Here is a 26,536-nt window from a genome sequence, read left to right on the forward strand (position 1 = left end):
TTATCACCAAAATTTTTATTGAAACGCCTATTACACATAACTGCACTAAAGACCAGCAAAATATAACATGTGTAGGCCACTACAGAAAATCCTGGTTAGTGCACAATCCTTCTCTTGAATTATACAAATGAAGTATAACAAAACACACCAGCATCATGATTCACAAAGTAAATCTCAGACTTAATAAAGTGCAATTCTACTCTGAAAAGTAACTATATAAACAGCACTCTCTCACAGAAAAGATCTGTTCTGCTAGTGTATTCAGGGTCACATCAGATAACTTTAATTACTAAAGTAAATCTTTATTGCTTTTTACTCCTGCCAGCCCTGTAGAACCAACATAGCTGAGAGAGAGAGAGAGAGAGAGATGAATTCTGTTCTTTCCTGGGCATTATCAGTAGAATTGTTTACTAAAGTTCCAATCTGTTAGCCCATTTAAGGCAGTGGGACTGCCCAGATGTCACTGATTTGGCCTACAGTATCTTTATTACCAATGATGATGTGTGAGCTAGAAAGAACCTAGCTTGACTGTCAAAATCCAAGGTGAGTCCAAGCTGCCAGTGAGAAAAAACATTTTTAATTACAAACAGATTACATTTGATCTGGAAATCACTGAGAAGAAATAAACATGGAACATCTTAGTGCCAATTTCAGTCACTTTTCAGAGCCAGAAGTGTACTTTAAGGTAATGGCCTCACCTTATAACAAAGATTTTTTTTAAATACAGATGCTCTGAAGAAACCAATGGTTGCAAACTGGTACTAGCAACACACAGAGGCTCTAAAGCATACATTAATTCCAGCATTTTTGTGCACATGTGGAGATGCCATGCATTGCTCACCTTGTCCAGAGCACTGAGAATCTCATGTTCTGATAGCATATCTGATCTGGTCAGTATGACAGACCACTGTGTGGAGGATGCAGTTCAACAGTTTTCTCATACTATCTGAATAATAGCTCTTCGAGCCCTGGAACTTTTGATAAGGCACTTAATTCACACACAAAATGAAGAGAGAGGAGTGTAGAATTCACCAGCATGACATTTATAGTGTTGTTCTAACTTACACACCCAATTTGCTGTGCTCACTTCAGAACCAGACTTCTAAGAAAGAAAAATGACATATCTAGACTACATTGGAACCCTAGTCTCTCCTTACCCCTTCTCCCCTCCAGTCACAGAAATTCTGTCTCAGAAATCAAATGTCTCACAAATCTTATTCCTCATTCCGAAGAAAGGGCCCAGTTGAATAAGAATCACAATGACACTGTTCTTAACCTTTAGCCATTAAACCAGTGGCTGGGCCCAGTTTCTGAAGCTGATCTGTCCTTTCATGAAGAATAATGTTGACCTTAGAGTAAGGCAATTATTATATCATTTCCTGCTCCTGATTAACATCAAGTATTTTTCAAAGCCCAAGACCCCTAGCAGGGAAACAGAAATAAAGTTATTCACTGCATTTATATATAAACCCAACCCAGCCTCGTCCTGCTCCTCATTTAAACGACTCAGCTGTGACTATGCTGCTGGTGCTAAAATGTAAAATTATTCTAGCATGTGATTTGCATCTTTCTTACTGTTCTTTGCTTTATGCTGTAGTTACAGCAGGAACAATATAGTATTTAAAATGAATCAGACTATTATATACTCCAAATTTTGGAGTACGCTAGTTACTATGTATCAGTGATAGAAGAACTGTAACAATTTTTTTTTCATTTTCATGAGCAGACATTCCCAAGCTTTCGGTTAAAACACAACAGTGGAAGAAAGTGTAACTTTGCCTTGAAATGACCTTGTCTTTTGTTATAACACAATGAAGTGTTCAAAACATTTGTGTTGTTTATCACTTTACAGGTCATTCAGTTTGAACAGCAAAACTAAATAGGTCAATTTTGCTTTCTGTTTCTAGTCAATTTCACTTTCTGGTTCTAATGCACTAGTTCCTGGCCTATAGGTACACTAAATCTTAAATTGACATAAATTGGGTCATTCAGGGGTCTGAATTAGCTACTCCTCGAGTGACACAACTTATGCCAACTTAAGCGCCAGTGTGGACAGTGCTATGTCGATGGGAAAGCTTCTCCCACTGACATAGCTACTGCTGTTCGTGGGGGCTGGAGTAATTATCCCAATGGAAGAGCTCTCTCCCGTCGGCTAAGAGCAGCTACACTAGAGAGCTTACAGGAGCACAGCTAGATTGCTGCTTTAAGTTCTCTAGTGTAGCCAGAGCCCTACTGTTGTATTTGGAGGTTTCAGAGTAACAGCCGTGTTAGTCTGTATTCGCAAAAAGAAAAGGAGTACTTGTGGCACCTTTGAGACTAACCAATTTATTAGAGCATAAGCTTTCGTGAGCTACAGCTCACTTCATCAGATGTGATGAATTATAAATTGGTTAGTCTCTAAGGTGCCACAAGTACTCCTTTTCTTGTTGTATTTGGGTTCACACCAATGTAGGGACATGTTCAAAACAAAAACTTTTGATTTTTTTTTTAAAGTCAAGGATATCTGTAACATCAGAGTTTGTAAAACCCATTTTTGTTTCATTTCATTATGCTCAGTTTTGGATATGAAACTGTAGTACTTGATGGTTTCCCTTTAAAATGCATAATTGTATGGCTTGCTTCTCCACTGCCTAGCATCTTTTGTTGCTGTTCATATGCAAAGTGAGTGTAAAACAGCAGCATGGCTGATTGGCAGCACTTTGCACCCACTTTACTCTCAGTTTGCACAGTTGTAAATGACAAGGTAAAGGACAGTGGAGGAATCAAGCTCCTAAGGCCTTGTCTTCACTGCTAAAAAAGGTGTATTCTTAAACTTCAGGATAACAAATGAGTTTCAGCTATCCTTTACGTAAAAAAAGTTACTTTAGGCCTTGTCTCCACTGCCACTTATAGCGCTGAAACTTTCTTCGCTCAGGGGGGTGAAAAAACACACCCCTGAGCGATGCAAGTTTCAGCACTGTAAAGTGGCAGCGTAGAAAGTGCTACAGCGCTGGGAGCGGGGAGCTATTCCCCTCACAGAGGTGGTTTTATTACAGCGCTGGAAGAGCTCTCTCCCAGTGCTGGAGCCTTGACTACAGACCACTTTAAAGCACTTCTGCGGCAGCGCTTTAATGTCGGCTGTGTAGACATACCCTTAGTTTTACTGTGAGATAGACTAGGGCTGTGTCTGCATTGCCCCTTTCAGAGCTAAAACTTTAGTTGTTCATGGGTGTGAAAAAAAAAACTCCTGAGTGACAAAAGTTTTGGCGCTGAAAAGTACCAGTATAGACAGCACTTTATCGCCAGGAGCCACACTCTGGGCGATAAAGCTACCACCTCGTTTGGGGTGGGTTGTTTGTTTGTTTTTTTTAATCACCAGGAGAGCTCTCCCCCAGCGATAAAGCATGACTACACTGGCCACATCACAGTGCTGCTGCAGCCGCGCTGTAACGTGGGCAGTGTAGACATACCCTTAGTAAGGTCAACAGAGCTGACCTTTCCTAGTTTATCTTATGGTAAAACTAAGTGCCTTGTCCTCACTGTGCCTTTACCTCAGGATAGCTCACACATGTTAGTTAACCTGAGGTAAAAAATACTTCCTTTTTTTAAAAGACAAGGCTTGTGCGGTAAAAGCTCAATCTCCATACGCGCAAAACTCCCATTGAATTCAATGGTACTTACTTACATACAAGGGCTACAGAATCAGACCTGATTTACTGGAACAGATTAAACATCTTTCCACATTAAAACATAGGGTTTTTACAGCATAACAACAGGCTAGATTACAGTGTCTGTTCCTGCTTACATCCCCTAGCATATTTCTGTAAAGGGGCCAGAATAACTCCAGCATTCCTATCTTCACTTTCTGGACTATACAGGTTGTGTTTTTCAATGTAAGCCCGGACTGCATCAGGGACCAGGTAACGGACGCTCTGGCCTCTCCTCAGTGCTCTTCGGATCTTGGTGGAAGAGATGTCATTGGTGATCCACTCTTCTACCAGGTGAATGTTATTCTTGTGTTGCCATAGCGTGTCAGATTCATAGATAAATTTCTGTGCATTGTTTCCAGCTCTGGTTATGCAGACAAGGCCATGGTTTGCCACAATTTCAGTGATGTCTTCCAGCTTCCACAAGTTGGGGATTCCAAAGGACTCCAAGATGTCAGCTCCGCAGAGCAACTTCAGCTGTGGGACACCTAAAAAAAGGGAATGGACGAAGATTGAGTTTTAGCTGCTGGTATTTGCTGACTTAGCAATGATACGCTACCTCTCCATATCCTGGGTATACTGAGGTAATGGGATGAAATTAACATGAAAAGGAACATTCAGGCAGTGTATTAGAAAAAACATCCTGATAATAAGATTTATTAGGCTATCCACAGGAGTCTCCAAAGGGAGCAAAAAGTACTAGAAAATATAGTAACTCCCCACTTAACATCCTCTTGCTTAATGTTGTTTCGATGTTACGTCCCTGCTCCATTACAGAACATGCTTGTTTAAAGTTGTGCAATGCTCCCCTACAACATCATTTGGCCGCCTGTTTTGTCCACAGCTGGCAGCCCCCCTATCAGATCCCTACCCCCCCTCCCCCCCAGCGCCTCTGTGGACCTCAAAAGCTTATCTCTTTCACCAACAGAAGTTTGTTTGGCTTGATAGGTGTCTGCCCTTCCTGGGTGGATGGTGTTAGTAAACTCTGGCCAGGAAAGACTAAGATATCAAATTATTTTTAAGGGATCAAAAAAACACACTGGGGGAAAAAAAATCCATCGTGGAAAGTTGGAAGGGGCTTATTGGCTGAAACCAAAAGGTGTGGGTGGGCCCAAGGTACTAAGAAACTGGCAAGCTTGTTAGGTCTTAGTTCATGCAGGTGCTCAGGTTAAATAGAGATGAATAATAAAATTACATCTTTGTAAGAAGTAATAATCAATCTGGACGTTAGCTGGAATTTCTAAATCATGCTACTCCACTTTCATGGGGTTTTAAATTACAACCCCTTCCTCCATTTCTGGATACACAAGGGACTTCTGACTTATTGTTCTTCCTTCCCTCATTGAATAAAAAGAGCCTATGATCCACAATTTCTTAACTTCAGCTGTAGTGTGACAAATCTCAGTAAACTAAATGTTTTTTTTCCAGTTCATATTTCTGTTATCTTAAGGATTAGTCTAAGACCTGATTACTTCACCCTGATAGTCTACTATTATGAAGGAGACTACTGATTCACGCCATAAAATCTAGGTGCTTTATTTTCTTTACATTGTTCAGTAGGGAGGTCAGAACTGAGATTGAATATCAGAAAAATGCTTCTCAATGGCAGATCACCATGGCCTGGAAATAAGTGTGGGTTGCTATGGGGATTTATTTCGCAAACATACTCAACCTTTTGTTTCTGGACTCAGTTGATTCTTTTTAACAGGAATGTATCTATTTGCTTCCTGTTTTCTCTTTCGACCTGGCTTTATTAGAGGTACAGCACTCTGGAGACTGTTATCAGGATTAGAAGATGCAAGTTTCTGATGATGGTATCTACAAAATAAATAATTTTTGAAAGAGTATTAGAGTTGTGTGATAACATAGGGAAGAGAACCACCTACTGAATCATATTTCATCACTTTCTCCTGCAGCAGTACCCTGAGTTTTTCACAGAGGTCTCTTGAGAACTGCCCCAACCATGGGCTGTGAGATCAGAGTCCTATGACTGCCACTGTGCTGGAGCTAGAAGCATCAGCAATTAAGTAAGTTTATTTTTTCAAAGGAAGAAATTGGACGGAGTTAGAGTAATACACAAACCATATGGAGAAGAAGGGCAAACACAGAAGCATTATGGGGGTGAAGGAAGATTGAAAAATAGGCATTCCTTTAAGGTTCTCACATTACTTTTAAAAGTACGGAAGAGCAGCATTGTACATCAGCAGAACTCAGTGAGGGAAGCTTGGGCAGCATGGGCCCACTCTACTCTCAGCTCTAGTCACCGTTATGAATCCCTCACTTTCTTCAGTGTTAAAAAGGCATAAAAAATAAGGATGTAAGTGATATGCCCTTAGAAATTTTAAACTGTTCAGAGTCTCAGCGTATAGGCATGGAGGGGGGGGGAGGGCTAATCCCACAACCCTTATTTATGTGAAAAACTCTTGCTCATATGAATAGTCCCTTTGACTTCCATGGGACTATTCATGTGATTAAGAGTTGCAGAATTGACCCTTAGCCATTTAAACCATTCCTGTCCTGATCCTACTATAGGAATACGTGTCTTTTCAGTGTATGGCTACGCAATACCTTAGAACTTTGAGTGTCTCCAGCCACTCATTCTGGCTGCTTTCCCAGTCATCAACTTCCACCCAGTCTGAGCTTTCTGTAGCAAGCTGTGCCATGGTTACTCGGTGATTGGCACTGATCAAACTTTTCTTCTTATATGCATCACCCACTGGGGAAATGATTCCTTTGATTACTTTGTATTTTCCTGCATGACAAGCACACCCACACAAAAACATAAGGAGTGACTGAGCAGATGTCAACTTCACTGTATTGTACATAAAGTACTTCATATGCATGGTCATTATGGTCTTTAAAAGAAAATAGATGCCATTTCCCCACAGAGCCCTGTTAGCCAATCCCCTGGAACCGGAAAAGTGTTGTGCCCTGTGACTGATGTATGGAGCACAGCTGTGAAAGAGAATTTGAATCATGCTGCCAAGGGTAGGTGACACAGACTACAAAAAGCTGGTGTGATAGTCCCAGGATTTGGGGAGAGGAGGCTGTGACAGATTAACAATATGTCTGAGTCAAACTGTGAACTCCTTTTTGTTTTGTGGACCCCATTTTGTTTCTGGGTCTCTCTTTTGTATTGTAATCTTTATTCTGAAGTGTGACCTTCATGTTGTATTGCAGTCTTTGTGGATTGGAGCATCCATTTTGTAGCAGGGGCTTGACACCTAGTGGAACAACTATGTCTGAGAAGCAATGACAGAGCAATCAAGGGTTATCAACATTGAATGACTCTTCCCTAGTACAATAATGTTTTTTTTCTATTGTTAGGGTAATTGACTCTGAATGACAAGGGAGAAGCTTCAGAGTAACAGCCGTGTTAGTCTGTCCCAAACTTACCCAGCTGAAGCACATAGACAACATGGAGACAGAGATTGTTTTAAAAGAGGAAAGGAGTACTTGTGGCACCTTAGACACTAACAAATTTATTTGAGCATAAGCTTTTGTGAGCTAAGGTGCCACAAGTACTCCTTTTCTTTTTGCGAATACAGACGAACATGGCTGTTACTCTGAAACCTTTGGCACATGCAAAATGACCAGCCAAAAGAAGGCAGCAAAAGATGCATAGTTTAAGGATGCTGACCAAACCCAGGACTCACAGGAGGGATGAGATTAGATTTAGGGCGGCGGAAGGGGGTGTGCATTCAGGATGTTGTTGTTTTTCAAAGATCTGTTACTCTTGAAAAGGCTAGAGAGTTAAGTGTCTGTGATTACGATGTTTCTCTGATAAGTCTGTGTTCCTTGACTACCTCCTGCCACACTGACCCTGAAGGTTTTAATTAGAAACTGGGCTACAACAACCAGGTGGACTCTGGGGGAATATATCCTAGCAACTGAGGGCTCAGGAAGGTTGAGGCATTGGTTCCAGAATGTGGGATCCTACTGACCGAATAGGGAGTCAGACCCAGAGTCTATCTCTGGGAGCTTGTGTGAAATACCCAGAAGTAGGAACAATGACCAGTGACTATCCAGACCCAGGGAGGCTTAGAAACACATTGACGTAGGAGTTGGGTTGCTTACAACAGACTGGTCCACAAGAGGGGACAGGGATACAGAGGCCACTGCCACAGATATGACCGATTACTGTGCTATATTCCCGGCAACTCTGGACATTCTTCTATGTCTTAGGTTACTTATTATCATGCATACACTCATACCCATCTCTACATCTTGTGAATCGGAATCCGAATATAGACACTGTCATAGCAAAACAATCGCAGATACTCACACAAATGCACTCACCTAAACACACAACCACACACATCTCAGAGCTCTACATTTTGCATTAGCTAAGCTATTACTCCCACCTGTTTCATGCAAGTAGTCTTTAGCCAGCTCAAACAGCCTCAGATGCATGTTGGTGATTGGATTGAAAGAACCACAGGCCAGCAGAACAACCTCTCTCTTGTTATCTGGATTCTCCATATGATTTCCCTGAAGCCACAGGTCCAAATGGAGAACTTCAGAGTCACAGCCAAAAACTACAGTAAGGGGAGAGGACAAAAAAGTTGTTTTCTGCTCCTTTAGAGTTACCAAATAAAGCAGAAGATGGTTTGATTAGAAATGAACAACCCGTCATGCTAACATCAATATTTGCTCTACAATCTCTTACATGATGCTCCATTTTTGATATTAGGAGGTTAATACCAGATGCAATTCTGCTACCTCCAGAAGGTGTAACAGAGAAGGTGCAACCAGAGAGATTGGATGGGGCAAAGGTGGCTATATGCCACAAGAAGGATGATGAGGACTCTTGTGTGGGCCTTAAGTATGGGAAACATACAGTTGAGAATACTCAGGGCTTCAAAGGATGTAGAACGAAGAGAGTGGGGGAAGGCAGCATGAGATTTGTGTGTAATAGATAGCAATGTGACAGTACTAAGGGAGCTTTAGTAAAGAGTACAGTGTATATGGTGAATAATAGCAGCACTGCCATCCCAGCATTCAAAAATCATAGATCAGGCCCCTCAAAAATGATGAGATTTATTCTTTTGCAATGTTGGTCCTTTTATTTGCATTTGGCTTTCTGAGCCATTAGGGTGCAGTCAATTAATGTTTTCAATACACTTTTCTCCATAACCCGAAGGGCTAGAAAACATACTTTATAATGACAGAGGGAGACCCACTAACTTCCTCATTTTCCTCTCAGCATTAGCTTGCATCATAATCACTAAAAGAAAAGGAGTACTTGTGGCACCTTAGAGACTAACCAATTTATTTGAGCATAAGCTTTCGTGAGCTACAGCTCACTTCATCAGATGAAGTAAGCTGTAGCTCACGAAAGCTTATGCTCAAATAAATTGGTTAGTCTCTAAGGTGCCACAAGTACTCCTTTTCTTTTTGCAAATATAGACTAACACGGCTGTTACTCAGAAACCTATCATAATCACTGTGAAGATAATACGTTCTGTGGGTGGCCAAGGTTCAAAAAACAGTGATGTATGGTATAATTAAGGTTTAAAGGTCCCAGTGTTTATTTTTTGGCAGAATTGCTAGTAAATATTAGTCTAATCAAGAAAAAACACAAGCACTGGGTGTTTTAAACACATTCATTAAATATTGGCTTCAGTCCACAATTACCAGTATATAGTATTTTAGGCTGTAATTCTTTTCTATCAAAAACTACTACTCTAAATTAGTACTCTCAAGAAACTTAGGTACAGATTCTTCACTCCATTATTCTGATTTTACACCTATCAATCATAGATCTGGCCAGGGTGATCCATTCATTAATGATCTATGAACTAGATTATTGCAATTCATAGTTAGGAGTGGAACCACACATCCTGAAAAAAGCTCTTACTGGTATAAAATGCCTGCTTAGCTGCGCAAGCTGCCATGAATGCATCACTCCAGCATTCACTTTTCCAGTCTTCCCAGTGAATACAGAAACTGCTTCAGATTGTGTCCTGATTTTCAAAATCCTCCATAGGACTGGTTTAGGTATTGAGAGATCACTTCTCTCTCTGTGACTGAGACTGTGAATTCCTATGACAGCTATATTCAGGTGAAACAATTAAACTATTGATCAACAGGAAGAGGTTCATGAGTGTGGGAAACAGAACTTTGGTAAAAAGAAAAGGAGTACTTGTGGCACCTTAGAGACTAACAAATTTATTTGAGCATAAGCTTTGTTAGTCTCTAAGGTGCCACAAGTCCTCCTTTTCTTTTTGTGGATACAGACTAACATGGCTGTTACTCAGAAACCTATCATAATCACTGTGAAGATAATACGTTCTGTGGGTGGCCAAGGTTCAAAAAACAGTGATGTATGGTATAATTAAGGTTTAAAGGTCCCAGTGTTTATTTTTTGGCAGAATTGCTAGTAAATATTAGTCTAATCAAGAAAAAACACAAGCACTGGGTGTTTTAAACACATTCATTAAATATTGGCTTCAGTCCACAATTACCAGTATATAGTATTTTAGGCTGTAATTCTTTTCTATCAAAAACTACTACTCTAAATTAGTACTCTCAAGAAACTTAGGTACAGATTCTTCACTCCATTATTCTGATTTTACACCTATCAATCATAGATCTGGCCAGGGTGATCCATTCATTAATGATCTATGAACTAGATTATTGCAACTCATAGTTAGGAGTGGAACCACACATCCTGAAAAAAGCTCTTACTGGTATAAAATGCCTGCTTAGCTGCGCAAGCTGCCATGAATGCATCACTCCAGCATTCACTTTTCCAGTCTTCCCAATGAATACAGAAACTGCTTCAGATTGTGTCCTGATTTTCAAAATCCTCCATAGGACTGGTTTAGGTATTGAGAGATCACTTCTCTCTCTGTGACTGAGACTGTGAATTCCTATGACAGCTATATTCAGGTGAAACAATTAAACTATTGATCAACAGGAAGAGGTTCATGAGTGTGGGAAACAGAACTTTGGTAAAAAGAAAAGGAGTACTTGTGGCACCTTAGAGACTAACAAATTTATTTGAGCATAAGCTTTGTTAGTCTCTAAGGTGCCACAAGTCCTCCTTTTCTTTTTGTGGATACAGACTAACACGGCTGCTACTCTGAGAACTTTTGTAGGAATTGGACCTCGACTATGAATCCTTCTGCAAGAGATGAGAACAAACACATCCAGACCTAAATGCAAAATTCATTTCTTTAGGTTAGCTTTTCTCCAAAAAGTTATTCACACAGAAAGATACACAACACAGCACACATACAAACAGGCAAACTATAAGCTATTATTCTATTACACACTGTGAAGGAAGAGAGAGATATTGTTATTTTGAAATATTTGGGAGGCATTCAGATACTACAATAATGGAGGCCCATGTAAGTATAAAAATACCGAATCACCACTTGTTTAATACAGAAGGCAGCTCAAACATTACTACATTTGGACAGACAAATATAGCATCTAGTGAACGATCCAATTTACCTGAACCTAGTGACAATGATGTCTATTAATTGTATCATGAGGAACAGAATCTTTTCAAGTCACCTTTATCAGCTCTTCCTACCAAGACTGAGAGCAGACAACATTCCTCAGCTGGCAGCTTTGCGATTTGACCACAGGAAGCAGAAGAGCTACTCTGAAACCTCTTAGCTCTGAAGGTGAAGTTATCACCAGTTTACTTGTTCTCTTTGCTACTGTTCCGTTCAGACTGATCTATCTATCTGTACTGATCATGGTTAGCATGTCAGTACAAGTTAAGATTTTTATTGTGTTCTTTTGAGATGGGCTTTTTAAAGTTTTTTTAAAACCTTTACTAAAATATTAAGGGGTGGGGAGACTGGGGCATTATATTACCCCCAAGCCCATTACAAATTAGCTATTCTGCACTAATCCTGCCAATTCTCATTACGATAAAGGGACTTTGTGCTTATGGTGACCTCAGGGAAGTAAGCTCCTTTCAGGGGAATGCTGAGCTTTTGAAATCCAACGGCAATTGATAGCAGAAAAGAATTACAGGGCATAACAGAATTTTGTCACTCATACCAGCCATGTATTACTGGAATAAAAACCTCTCTTAAATGGCACTTCTCCCAGATTCTTGAGCATCCGATCAGACCAGCTATGATTCATTCCTGCCTGACTCACATGGCCTACCACCTGAGCTGATGAGTGCCCAAACACCATTAATTCGGATTGTAAACACAGTTTTGTTTTAGGGCTATTTAATAGGGGTGTGTGTATCCATGGCAGAAACCAGGGAAAGAGTTTAGAATCTCTTAAATCCAGTAAAGCAGCAAAAATAATTAAAGCTCGAATCCTTTATCAAAAGGGTAGATAGTTGTGTACAGGGTAGAGTTAATGTAAGTTGAGATATTGTTTATTAGCTTTTAATTATTATTTCTGAAAGGTGAATTTAGTGCTTTTGAACTAATAAAACTAATAGCACTGACTATAGCCACACAATGCTCCGCAATCCCGACTCACAACATCCTTGTCTTCTGAGCTGAGATTTATAACAATGTGGTACTTTTGTTAATATTTCTAAAGACTAGGATGAGACCATTAAACTACTTCTACTTATGAGCCAAATTAAGATTCTAATCCAGTTCTCCAGAGGTGAAACTTCAATGTTTAATTCACTGAAACGCTTAGCCTCCATTGCAACTGAAAAGAGCTACTAATATTTAAGGGCAAACATTGATATCTACAAGATATACAGTAGTGCATACCACATATCACAGGGTAGAATGGTGCTCTCTACATATATAATATAAAATACCTGTTTCCAGATACAGTAGCAAATTTAGCATACACATCAATAGAGATTGACTTTCGAGTGGGAAAGGAATAGAAGCTTCTGAAGAGAGGGCTGCAAAATATAAAAATGGTCCAAATCAGGTTGGGACTAAAATACTAAAAAGCTTTGAATGCTCATAGGAGAGTACCTGGTAGGGTTAGTCCATGCTTAGGCAAACAGATGATGGAATTAAATTTGCTATTATAACAGCACATTGTCAGGAGACAAAGGCTTTGTCTACATTGAGAAGATCTGGATGATACAGTGGTAAAAATTCATGCAGCAATATGCCCTTCTGCTTGTACCATTGCTTGCAAAAGCGGAGCTGTGTTGGTGCTACACGGCAATGGGAGAACTCCTTAAAATTCGCAGTGCAGTTAAGGCCTTTGTCTCCATATTAAGGTTTGCTGCTGCAACATCATGTAAAATACAAATTCAGTTAATCTAGAGGCATCATCTAATAGTACCATGTCCCTTCCTATGAGCATGGTCCCCTCAAATCTTTGAATTTTGGACTTTCTAAGTTATTCCCAAACTGATTGGGAATTGTTGGGTGCTCAGTACCTTTGAAATGTGTCTACAAGTCCTTTGCCAGCTTTAAATATGGGATCAAGAGTTGAATGCCTCAAGTAACTACGTAACAGAGTTGTGTATTGGTGGAATATTTTACTGTGTAGTAAGTAATGAATAATAATATGTCTCATGTCATTTTCTTCTCAGTAAGTTATAGTGTTTGTTTTTGGAATCATTATTCTGATCCTTCAGCTCTACATCCTACAGAGGTACAAAGAGGTTTAATTAGTAAAACTTGTAGAGGTTAATTTAATGCATGCATGATGAATTCTGAGATTACAGAGGGAGAAATGAAGCAGGTGTCTTACCTAAAGTGCTGATTTGAGTATTCTGAGATGTTCTTGAGAAGAGCGAAATCATAGCCTGTCCCATAGTTTCTGTTCCCTTTAGACAAGGAGACTGGCAGCTGTTTTCACTCCCCTGAAGATCTGACAGCACAAACCTGAAGGACTGAAAACTCCAATAAAGGACCTGGCAGAAAAGGCCTGCTGACGTTTTAACTAGGTGGTACCATTTTCAATTCCTGTTTCTGTATCAGCAGTCTGCTCATTTAAAGTAAAGTCGTGATGGCAGGGTGGTCCTGCAGCCTGTATTTCGGAAATCAGCAGCAGTCCAGTGTCACCAAAAGTGCCTGATAAATATCTCTATGGTGGCAGGGTGACAACTGAGATAAGTCAGGCTATAAATGCAAAAAGAAAAGGAGTACTTGTGGCACCTTAGAGACTAACAAATTTATTGGAGCATAAACTTTTGTGGGCTACAGCCCACTTCATTGGCTGCATAAAATGAAACATATAGTAAGAATATATATATATATATATATACACACACACACATACAGAGAAGGTGGAAGTTGCCATACAAACTGTAAAAGACTAATTAATTAAGATGAGCTATTATTGGCAGGGGAAAAAAAACTTGTGTAGTGATAATCAAGATGGCCCATTTAGACAGTTGACAAGAAGGTGTGAGGATACTTAACTTAGGGAAATAGGTTCAATATGTGCAATGACCCAGCCACTCCCAGTCTCTATTCAAACCCAAATTAATGGTATCTAGTTTGCATATTAATTCAAGCTCAGCAGTTTCTCGTTGGAGTCTGTTTTTGAAGCTTTTCTGTTGCAAAATTGCCACCCTTAAATCTTTTACTGAGTGGCCAGACAGGTTGAAGTATTCTCCTACCGGTTTTTGAATGTTATGATTCCTGATGTCAGATTTGTGTCCATTTATTCTTTTGCGTAGAGATTGTCCAGTTTGGCCAATGTACATGGCAGAGGACCATTGCTGACACATATGGTAAAATGGTATAAATGATACATGTAACAGGAGGAAGAACATCCTGCTATTTCTTTCAAGCACATCTTCTGTTAAGAAACCTTTACTGAAGTTTTTCTGTGTTAGTTGGTGTGACAGAGATCTTTCTATTGAATAAATATAGGAGGATGAGATGATGGATATAATTTGGTACAGTGAAATTTCTACTAAGGTCCTCCTGCCCAATAGATAACTCCTTGTATTAAGCCATTCAATTATTCCCGAGGTTTTCAATACGGTTTTGTTCAACTTGCAGTTAAAAAAACCTCTACTGACAATTGATTTTACTAGTCCATTGGGTGGCTACCTGATGTAGCTTTCATTGTATATTTAAAGGTTGCTGGGAATAATACCATTCCAGGTTGAGCCTGGAGTTGCTGCTCTAATATTTCGCAGGCTTAAACCTAAAATTCCTCCCATTCTTTGGTTTGTATCAAAACCTTAATGCTATTTTAGAATAATGTTATCCAACAAGAGACTAATGTATACATCTGAAATGTGCAAACACAGACATTTGGAAACCCAATATTAGCTTTGTCTAGTAAAAATAAAAATTAAAAAAGGATATTAATTCAGTGAATGTTTAACTGATTTCTTGGGGTTGCTTTTCAGTCCGAGCTTGTCCCAGTACTGCAGCCAGTCACTTTTGAACAAGTTGATGGTAGTATCTTTACTTTCTTCACCATTGGAGTTCTGCAGGCATCTGGGTTTTACAGAGAGATATGTGGGACAGCAAAGAAACAGGGCTTGATTCTCCTGTAACATTGGTGTAAACCAAGAGTGATGCCACTGAAGCAGGAGCATGCAGAGGAATTTAAATTTGACCCCTTTAGAGGGAGTGGGGGGAGGCACAGAAGCTCACTCTCCCCCCTCCCCACCTGGCCCCTGGGGAGAGAGGACTCCCCTAGCTCTGGGGCTGTGGCTCTCTCCCCGCTGCAGCCCCGGGGCAGGGAGAGTACTGTGTCCCTCGCTGATTATTGGGGGTGCCCCTACTTGCCCCCACATTGTGCATGCCCTGCACTGAAGTCAGTGGAGATATCAGTGTAAAGAAATTTGAGGGGAGAATCAGGCCTGTGATACTCCCCTGATTCTCTCACAGGCAGTATACTCAAATATGTAATTCAGGTGTCATGAAACAGCACTGAGATGCTAGGACTGAGAAGCAGGCTGAGAAAAATCTACACCCATTGTCAAAAAGACAGGTTTCAGAGTAGCAGCGTGTTAGTCTGTGTTCACATAAAGAATAGGAGTACTTGTGGCACCTTAGAGACTAACCAATTTATTTGACAGGTTTCAGAGTAACAGCCGTGTTAGTCTGTATTCGCAAAAAGAAAAGGAGTACTTGTGGCACCTTAGAGACTAACCAATTTATTTGAGCATGAGCTTTCGTGAGCTGTAGCTCACGAAAGCTCATGCTCAAATAAATTGGTTAGTCTCTAAGGTGCCACAAGTACTCCTTTTCTTTTTGCAATTTATTTGAGCGTAAGCTTTCGTAAGCTACAGCTCACTTCATCCACTGAATGCATCCGATGAAGTGAGCTGTAGCTCTCGAAAGCTTATGTTCAAATAAATTTGGTTTGTCTCTAAGGTGTCAAAAAGAATTAATGTATCTGACTTATCTGTGATACAACTGCTATGTTTATTACCACTTCTGTCCTTCGATCATTCACACATACTTGGATTACATCAGATATCTGGCTGTTTTGGACCCAGCAGGAACACATCGATTATCTGGGAGAGATGCACTGGTGTTATGAAGATAGCGTAGGAAGAGAAAATGAGGGTGAACAATATGTGGCTGATGAACTTAGTGGCTTTTTAACTTTTCAACATATTTTATGTAGTTAGTTCTGTGTGTCAAGAATAGTGACAAAATAATTTGCCTCTAGCTATGCTTTTTAGAAGGCAAAGGTCATATAGACTGATTCTGCAACACAATAGACAAGATAATGATTTTTCAAAAGGGGGAAGCTTATCTTCTTGAAAGGTTTCAGAGTAGCAGCCGTGTTAGTCTGTATTCACAAAAAGAAAAGGAGTACTTGTGGCACCTTAGAGACTAACAATTTATTTGACCATAAGCTTTTGTAAGCTACAGCTTACTTAATTGGATGCATCCGATGAAGTGAGCTGTAGCTCACGAAAGCTTATGCTCAGATAAATTTGTTAGTCTCTAAGGTGCCACAAGTACTCCTTTTCTTTTTATCTTCTTGAAGTCTCTCATTGGGAAGGACTTTAATGAAGTGTTATCTTGATCACTCTCCTCTCTTTCCAGGGCGGGCTTTGGTGCTTATTCTTGTGGAGCCAGTTCCTAGGAGCTCAAGGTGATCTTCTGTGTATTCAGGAGTATAGGATGTTTAACTGAAGGAGTCTGCACTGTTGTATTAACTGCCGTGGCTACACAGTATGTATGTTTGCATTCAAGGCTACATTCCACTTCTGATTTTATGTTTTCTAAAGCAAAGCTAGTTTTCACTTCATTTTAATGGGACCCTTTGGTTTCTAACAGCTCTTAAATGAAGGGATCTGAGTATTTTAACAAACTCATTGTCTCAGCAGTGCCATAATAAAGTTAGTTACAACTGGTATACTTAGTTGAATAATTTTGTTTCACTGTTATCTTTTATAATTAATTGCAGGCTCTCTGCATTTTTCAGTTAGAGGATGGATTGCTGGGCATATAAAATGGAACAGAATAATCAAAAACTAGGAAAATATTAGCCTAATTTTGAAATTAGTGAGCTGGATTAAAAAGGTAGAATCATGTTTTCTGCACCTTCAGACTACTTCTAGTCATAATGTCAAAAAGAAGTATTGCTACTCCTTTCATTTATCAATTTTAAACACTGACAAACATTGCTACAATGATAACAAGAAGTCTCTCTCACAGTTGCTTTCTTACACAGGCCAAAACTAGCCCAAACTTTATGATCTGTCTGTGATGCTGTCAGTGAGCACTGTGACTTCAGCAGGTACTTTTAAAGTTTATTTAAATGAGAAATTAAACCTTTTCTCCTTCACAGAATTAGCTTTACACATTTCCCTGAAATACTGATCTACCTGACAATTTAAAGATATGGGTATCTAAATTAATTAAAGGGCACTGTCAAGCAGTTAGACCCAACATTTAGATTTTGTTTAAGTGAAACCTAAAAAGAATATGTTCTATTATATTCCTTTAAAATGTAAGTGAAATCATAGAATATCAAGATTGGACAGGACCTCAGGAGGTCATCTAGTCCAACTCCCTGCTCAAAGCAGGACCAATCCCCAATTTTTGCCCCAGCTCCCTAAATGGCCCCCACAAGGATTGAACTCACAACCCTGGGTTTAGCAGGCCAATGCTCAAACCACTGAGCTATCCCTTCCCTTGTTTATTTAAATATTCTGCAGAAGTCCTGGAAACCGAAACAGGGCAGCATGGTGTTAGCATGTAAGAAGAAAAGCTGATTATAATTACAAGTAAAATTGACCAATCTATTTTTGTTGTGGAAGCTGAATGAAGTGAAAATAATAAATCAGTAGCCCTGATTAAGAGTGATTTAGATTTCTTAAATGTTCAGTTTTAATCTAAGGTGTGGTGGGTAAAACAAGTAAATAATTTTCTTTTTATAAGTGACAGAAATATGTCATGTATTTGCACTGCTTCCATTTGGAGTCTGGCTTTTGTGACAAAGTACTTAATAGGGTGGGTGAAATTAAAAGAAACTATGAATGACCATAACTGTTGAGTAAATCCTTTTTCTACTAATTTAATTTTTCACTTCTCTTCCTATCCTCCCCTTACCCTAAATATGTCTGAGTGTTATTCTTCATGGCAATCTGACTTGCCAGTATGGCTTCTCCTGGACTGATTCTGAACAGACTAAAACTGGAATGTGTTAGAATTATAACATTCAAAAACCAGTCGAAGAACACTTCAATCTCTTTGGTCACTCGATTACAGACCTAAAAGTGGCAATTCTTCAACAAAAAAACTTCAAAAACAGACTCCAAGGAGAGACTGGTGAATTGGAATTAATTGGCAAACTGGATACAATTAACTTAGGCTTGAATAAAGACTGGGAGTGGATGTGTCATTACACAAAGTAAAACTATTCTCCCCCCCCACTGTTCCTCCCACGTTCTTTCAACTGCTGGAAATGGCCCACCTTGATTATCACTACAAAAGGTTTTTTTTCCCCCACCACCCGCTCTCCTGCTGGTAATAGCTTACCTTACCTGATCACTCTGGTTCCAGTGTGTATGGTAACACCCATTGTTTCATGTTCTCTGTGTATATAAATCTCCCCACTGTATTTTCCACTGCATGCATCCGATGAAGTGAGCTGTAGCTCACGAAAGCTTATGCTCAAATAAATTGGTTAGTCTCTAAGGTGCCACAAGTCCTCCTGTTCTTTATACTGATCCTTGTAACAGTCACAGTGAGGAGAATTTCAAAACAAGAGAGATTCCCAGCAAAGTCTTTAACTATCAATATATACAAACATCAGGGGGCTCTTGAATGGAAACGGCAGTGCTTTGGTACTCTTATGAGGTTCACTCTGTGTCAGTACTTTTCAGTGCTTTCAAGAGTTTTTACACAGAATTTTTCAAATCCTCTTCCTTATTAGCACAAAACAGTTAGCAGGCAAGGACATGAAGGGTTTGGTGCCACTTTGAGTGCAGCCCTTGCACTGGCATCAGCTGGAAGAGTTGCTATGGAAACAGTTATGGAACAGGAGAAGGAAGGAGCTGGACTTGCCTTTGTAATGCATAAAGCTCCAGTTTCAAAGAAGAAAGTGACTCAGACTGCAGACCTGAATAGGTCTGCTCCTAAAAAAAGGGGAAAATAATCGGAAATTTAAAGATGAAAATATATGGTGCCTTTTCAGCAATGGGATCAAATGTCCTTTTGCATCATGGCAGCTAATTTTACAGTCTAGAAAATCAGGCAGCTATTAAACTGCATCATAAACTTGCCTTCTAACTCGTGTCTCTTTACAAATTGAGGTATTTATAGGCAAGATCTGATTATTCACACATACTCTCAATTTCTTAATTCATGCTGACATCTGCAGCTTAGCAACATTTCTCCAGGAAACACATGTGTTGTGCTGGCTCAGGGACCAGAAGGGCTGAAATCTAATACCATTGTGTAATATGCATTTTCTGATAGTGTAATTCTTAAAACTATTGGCACTTTCAGAACCAGGGTCCACTGACTATGGAGTGACCCTCACCTTCATACTCTGGCAACATTCTGATCTACTTCGTTGAAAAGTGGTGCCTTGTACAAAGGGAAATTAATTAGCTTTTCCCAGCAGAGAACAGTAATGTAGGACTCCAGGAATGCTTACAGCCCATCTACTGTCAGACTGTCACATTCAACTCTTCACTCTAAGTTGAAACTATTTAAGAAATTAATGTGTTGTTGAATTATGGACTTCTTATTCCTTAAGCTTTTTAGAGACATCAACAAAATGGATACAAGTTATTCACTGAAGTAACTCCATTGGCCTCAGGGTTGAATTTGGCCCAAAGGCTTTTGAGATTAAAAAGTCATTCTTATAAAGAGAAGTTAAAAAATTTCAGAAACTCCTGTGCTAACTAAAGTAAATTATTTCATTTCAGACAACTTTTAGAGTACCTCACAGTTACTCTCATTCATCACAATTGTACAGGTCTTTCCTCTAATTGTGAAAAACTGCTCACTGCCCTGGAATAATCAGGAACAACTCAATTAATTTCAGTGTTCTTTTACAAAAGGACTTATTTGAAGCCTTTACTGTTGCAGATTTCAAAGCCCCTTATTTCTACTACAAAACTGTGGAAATGCTATTGCCTAATTTAGATTGAGTAGGCATTCAGGGTGACACTTAAAATGTAACTTGAGATCAATATGTCTATTGTCTTGGAAATATTTTTTCCTAAAGACTTGTTAAAGAAAGTGAGCTAATACCTACACCTATCTTGTTTACATAAGTAAATCTCAAATGTGTACTGTTTTGTAACTCTCCAGAAAACTTGTGCTGGATGAGGAGATAACTTCTGTAGAATATTGGTTTTATGTACAGTATTGTAAGAATAATCCTTTGAATCTGTTGCACAAAAATAATGAATCCATTTCTCCTGATGTTTACTTTAACTGTTTTCTTACTAGGGCTGCCTTAAGAAAATTTGGCTAAAACTCTATATTGTGATTTTAGGAACAGTTGATAATTTAAAAAATTAATTGTATGATTCTGTCCCAGAACACGCGAAATAACGTCTTCAATATTTCTCTCTAAAATAACTTTGATTTAATCTTTTTTACTCCAACATTAAGTGGGCCAATCCTGTTCAGTAACTTACAGCTCATGCTTAAAGGAAGACACTGAGATTTTTAAAATGTATTCTATACTGTTTCTAAATAGTAAAGAAGCAGTGTCTGGCACTTAGATCAGGCAACTGGATATGAAGACTCCTTGATGCTACTGCCAGTTCTTACTTGCTTTACGACCTTGGACAACTCACTTAAACTTCCTTTACCTCAAGTTTAGTCCTCTGTCAAAAGGAGATAGCAATACTTACTGAACTCAGAGGGGTTGTGAGGCTTCATTAGTGCATTAGCACCATGTGAGGGACAGCTGGAAGATACTATAGCAGTGCAAAGTATCCTTAAGAGACTAAAGCAGGCCTGTACTTATCCACTGATCTATTGTGCCCCTCTTGTAAATCCTTGTAACACTCAAGAAACTTGCCTCTCAAGCAAGAAGTTGTTATAATGATTAAAGATAACTTATGAAATTTAGGTTTCAGAGTAGCAGCCGTGTTAGTCTGTATTCGCAAAAAGAAAAGGAGGACTTGTGGCACCTTAGAAATTAACAAATTTATTTGAGCATAAGCTTTCGAGAGCTACAGCTACAATGCATCTGATGAAGTGAGCTGTAGCTCACGAAAGCTTATGCTCAAATAAATTGGTTAGTCTCTAAGGTGCCACTAGTACTCCTTTTCTTTTAATGAAATTTGGGTTTCAGAGTAGCAGCCGTGTTAGTCTGTATCCGCAAAAAGAAAAGGAGTACTTGTGGCACCTTAGAGACTAACCAATTTATTTGAGCATAAGCTGTAGCTCACGAAAGCTTATGCTCAAATAAATGTGTTCGTCTTTAAGGTGCCACAAGTACTCCTTTTCTTTTTAATGAAATGTAGTATCATGTAGAAAGCTTACAATGCTTTCTGAGGACGGGCCAGTGACACCAAGAATAACAATATAGATGCACATAACTATTAATTATTCACTGTGAAATATTGTACAGTATATTAAGCTTCTTTCTCTCTTGGGAGCGATGAGAAGAGACGCTGCTGTCCCCATTCTTCAAAGTCCACCCTGTCTTCCTGGATATGAAATATGTACATTGCTACCTTTGGAGCCTAGAAAAGCCACTCCTGGATCATTCAGACTGATACAACGTGCTTTCCTCTTCCAAGGGCTGTATGTGCCACCTCTGAGCAGTTCCAAATAAAGTTACCTTTTAAACTATCTTGAACTATTTTGCACTCAGGGATGAGAGGACAGGTATATGACCTGATTGTTTTCACTTTCCCCCTTCATTTTAGTTTGTTTGCACTGCAGCACAAAACTGAATATTTGTTCCGTTAAATGCAATTTAAGGGATTGGAACCCCTGAAAATACAGTAACCTGATGTAGCTGCAGACTGTCTGGATAACATATAACATAAATTCCACTCAGCCATTTTTACCCCATTTTTTTCTGTCAGTTTAAATAATATGAAGTATCTCTTTAATGAACTAGGAGAAGTGGCTTGCCCAGCAGATGAAGTCTAAAAGTCTAATGAAATGGTACTGGCTATCCTGGGGATAGTTTATAGCAGCCTCTTAAGCCAGGGAATTTCCTATAGGGGTGGTCTTCAAAGCATTATATTTCATAGTAAGTGACCCCCATTTTGGCCCAGAAAGTTAGTCTCTTCTCTATAAACAAGAATTCCAATAAATTCTCCAGTTTTTGGTTTTTTTTGTCTATGTGAAAGAGTGAAATCATCACTAAAAAGTGTGTGAGTCTTCCCCAAAATGACAAATGGTCCTCCACTCCACCAAGCTGGCCCACTGCTTGGATTACATCGGCTCAGGGTTGAAGAACAGCTGTTTAAAGCTGGAACTGAGCAAAATGGAACAGAGGAAAACACTATGGGAGTCTGCAGTCTCCTTTAGTTGGAGGAACGCACTCACAATTGGTCAGTTTGATCTGTAGTTTAGGATTCTTCTCTGACTTGTAAGCTCTCACAGTGCTATGATAAACAATGTTCTCTATCAACTCTGGTTGCTAATGAGACTCCATTTCATCCAGACCAGATGATATGACCTGCATGCCTTTATTACCCATTGGCAGGATTACAGCAATACAATATATCTGGGCATAAAGCTCTTGGACTATAGGAAACTTCACATGGGTAGACATACATGCACTAGCTTTGCTTGAGCTAGTGTTCTAAAAAATAGCACTGTGGTCACGGTGGCACAGACAGCAGGTCAGGGTAGCCTCCCCCAATACAATCTTACTTGACCCCCCACTCAGTAGGTACATGGACTGCTAGCCCAAGCTGTTACTCTTGCCACATTGCTATTTTTAGGTGCCAGTTTGAACATAACTAACATGTGTACATCTACCCAAGCTGGGAATCGCACCTTCCAATTGCTGAGTAAATGTGCCCACAATTTTCTTCCCTGGGAAGAAGAAGAAAGAGAAAAAATAAACTATACGTGACAGATGTTAATCACATAATTTAATGCAGTACTGGAAGTCAGATGCTACAGTGATGAGAGTGCTACAAGAACCTCTATAGAACAAGAGAGCCTCCTGCTCTGAATGTCCTTAGAAAGGTAAATCACTATACCAACTCAAGTAATTTTTTTCCTCATAATAAAAGTTTCGTTAAATTATGTATTATCATTTAGGACTGGTAGGTACTGAATTAACACTATCAAAATTATTCCAATGTGACCACAAACAATATTTAAACACTCATACCAGTAAACAATAGTTCTTTGTTTTTTATCCACTTTCTCTCATTCATGTCTCCAAACGCCAAATCCTTGGTATGTACTGATGAAAAAGCTCCTCATGCATTTCTATGTACTTAGTTTAACAAAGCTGAGGTGAGTTATACCACATCCAACTATTTTCATGCCCACTACTAAATAAGACATTGAAAATCTCTCTCTAAGGATTTCTGAGAAGGGTAAACAAAATGACTTAAATAAAATTAGTTCCCATAGGCATTCTTTGTAAATTGACAGGTTTCAGAGTAGCAGCCGTTTTAGTCTGTATCCACAAAAAGAAAAGGAGTACTCGTGGCACCTTAGAGACTAACAAATTTATTTGAGCATAAGCTTTCGTGAGCTACAGCTCACTTCATCGGATGCGTGCAGTGGAAAATACAGTAGGGGGATTTTATATACACAGAGAACGTGAAGCAATGGGTGTTACCATACACACTGTAAGGAGAGTGATCAGGTAAGGTGAGCTATTACTAGCAGGAGAGAAAAAAACAAACAAACAAAAACCTTTTGTAGAGATAATCAAAGTGGGCCATTTCCACCAGTTTGACAAGAACGTGTGAGGAACAGTGGGGGGGGGGGGGTGGAAATAAACATGGGGAAATAGTTTTACTTTGTGTAATGACACATCCACACAAAGATGGACTACAAGCCGTAAGGAACAGTATCCCCAATAATGTCATGGCAAACCTGGTGGCTTAACTTTGTGACTTTGTCCTGACCCATAACTATTTCACATTTGGGGACAAATCAGCAGCACTGCTATGGGTACCTGCATGGCCCCAAGGTATGCCAACATTTTTATGGCTTACTTAGAACAACGCTTCCTCAGCTCTCGTCCCCTAATGCCCCTACTCGTGCTACACTGATCACATCTTCATCATCTGGACCCATCGAAAAGAAGCCCTTGAGGAATTCCACCATGATTTCAACAATTTCCATCCCACCATCAACCTTAGCCTGGACCAGTCCACATAAGAGATCCACTTCCTGGACACTACAGTGCTAATAAGCAATGGTCACATAAACACCACCCTATACCGGAAACCTGCTGACCACTATACTTACCTACTTAGCCTCCAGCTTTCATCCAGACCACACCACACGATCCATTGTCTACAGCCAAGTTCTACGATACAACCGCATTTGCTCCAACCCCTCAGACAGAGACAAACACCTACAAGATCTCTGTCAAGCATTCTTACAACTACAATACCCACCTGCTGAAGTGAAGAAACAGATTGACAGAGCCAGAAGAGTATCCAGAAGTTACCTACAACAGGACAGGCCCAACAAAGAAAATAACAGAACGCCACTAGCCGTCACATTCAGGCCCCAACCAAAACCTCTCCAGCGCATCATCAGGCATCTACAACCTATCCTGAAGGACGACCCATCACTCTCACAGATCTTGGGAGACAGGCCAGTCCTTGGTTACAGACAGCCCCCCAACCTGAAGCAAATACTCACCAGCAACCACACAACAAAAACACTAACCCAGGAACCTATCCTTGCAACAAAGTCCGTTGCCAACTGTGTCCACATATCTATCCAGGGGACACCATCATAGGGCCTAATCACATCAGCCACACTATCAGAGGCTCGTTCACCTGCACATCTACCAATGTGATATATGCCATCATGTGCCAAAAATGCCCCTCTGCCATGTACATTGGGCAAGCCGGACAGTCTCTACATAAAAGAATAAATGGACACAAATCAAATGTCAAGAATTATAACATTAATAAACCAGTTGGAGGACACTTCAATCTCTCTGGTCACTAGATTACAGACCTACAAGTGGCAATATTACAATAAAAAAACTTCAGAAACAAGACTCCAACGAGAGACTGCTGAATTGGAATTAATTTGCAAACTGGACACCATTAAATTAGGCTTGAATAAAGACTGGGAGTGGATGTATCATTACACAAAGTAAAACTATATCCCCCTGCCCCTACTGTTCCTCACAGGTTCTTGTCAACTGCTGGAAATGGCCCACCTTGATTAACACTACAAAAGGTTTGTCTGTTTTTTGTTGTTGTTTTTTTCTCCTGCTGGTAAGCTCACCTTACCTGATCACTCTCCTTACAGTGTGTATGGTAACACCCATTGCTTCATGTTCTCTGTGTATATAAAATCCCTCTACTGCATTTTCCACTGCATGCATCCGATGAAGTGAGCTGTAGCTCACGAAAGCTTATGCTCAGATAAATTTGTTAGTCTCTAAGGTGCCACAAGTACTCCTTTTCTTTTGTAAATTGACATTGTTAAGATAGATGTTCAAAAATTCATTGGGGCAAGCAATAAAAAGTTATATATAGTATTAATACATTCTAATTTTAATTTAAAAAACCACCTTGTTTTGTTAATACCAACAAGAACTTGTTTTCGTTGCCACTTTCTTTTACCAAGGATTTTGTATTTGGTTTCAGTTGGTGAAACTGACACAAAATATACTGTACAAACATACATGCTATATACGTGACATTTTCAATAAGTGCAACACATACTGGTAAAAGTCCAGGGCTGTTGTATAGTGATGCTATGCATTGTTAAACAGCTACCGCCTTCCATCCCAGAGGTGGAGTACTTCAGCGTGGGATGAAGTGATACGGAGAACAGCCAGACTAATTTAGGGCCCAGTCCCACAAAATCTTATTCCTGCATGTAGTCTTTGCTCATGCAAGCAAAGTTCCACTGATGGGATTTACTTGTGTGCGTAAGGACTGCAGGAGTAACATATAATCATTTCTAAATGCCTTTGGCAAGACAGGCTGCATTTCCCTACCCTGTGGCAGCGCTTGTTTTCGTTTCAGTCATACAGAGGTAAGCGGAACTGACTGAAAAATTGGCTGCGCGCTGGGAGGCAAGTCCCTGGCCAGCGACAAGGCCCCCCGCCTGCAGCCAGAGCTCCCCATGGGGCCGCCCTGCTCCCTTCCCCACGCAGGGTAACCCAGGCGCGGCCCCTGGGCGCCTCGCCCCACAGAGGCACCCCTCAAGCTGCTTACCCGGCTGACAGGCGGCGCCACAGCTCCACAGAGAACGGCCCAGGGTGGGGCGGACCCACTGTGGCCCGGGGTACCAGGCGCCGACGGGACCGCCGGGTACAGCGCACAAGCAGGAGTGCTTCGATTGGCTACTCGGCGACGG

General features: G+C 40.0%; 1 protein-coding gene across 4 annotated transcripts; it reads right to left on the minus strand.

Annotated features, from left to right (window-relative positions):
• Positions 1–26,527, minus strand: NMNAT1 (nicotinamide nucleotide adenylyltransferase 1). Of its 4 annotated transcripts, XM_084651652.1 has the most exons (6): positions 26,395–26,507; positions 23,012–23,050; positions 8,051–8,224; positions 6,255–6,438; positions 5,359–5,504; positions 1–4,174 (listed from the first exon to the last, which is right to left on the minus strand). In XM_084651652.1, exons 3-6 carry the CDS (start codon positions 8,166–8,168, stop codon positions 3,762–3,764), a joined length of 861 nt encoding a protein of 286 aa, XP_084507778.1. In that variant the 5' UTR covers positions 8,169–8,224; positions 23,012–23,050; positions 26,395–26,507; the 3' UTR covers positions 1–3,761. The 4 variants fall into 4 exon arrangements, with proteins under 4 accessions (XP_084507778.1, XP_084507776.1, XP_084507775.1 ...); XM_084651650.1 differs by lacking the exon at positions 23,012–23,050 and having other exon boundaries at positions 26,395–26,527; XM_084651649.1 differs by lacking the exons at positions 23,012–23,050; positions 26,395–26,507 and adding an exon at positions 25,897–26,175.
• Positions 26,528–26,536: the final 9 nt, after the last annotated feature.

This window comes from Lepidochelys olivacea (assembly GCF_965140295.1).
Source record: "Lepidochelys olivacea isolate rLepOli2 genome assembly, chromosome: 18".
Classification (NCBI taxonomy): domain Eukaryota; kingdom Metazoa; phylum Chordata; order Testudines; family Cheloniidae; genus Lepidochelys; species Lepidochelys olivacea.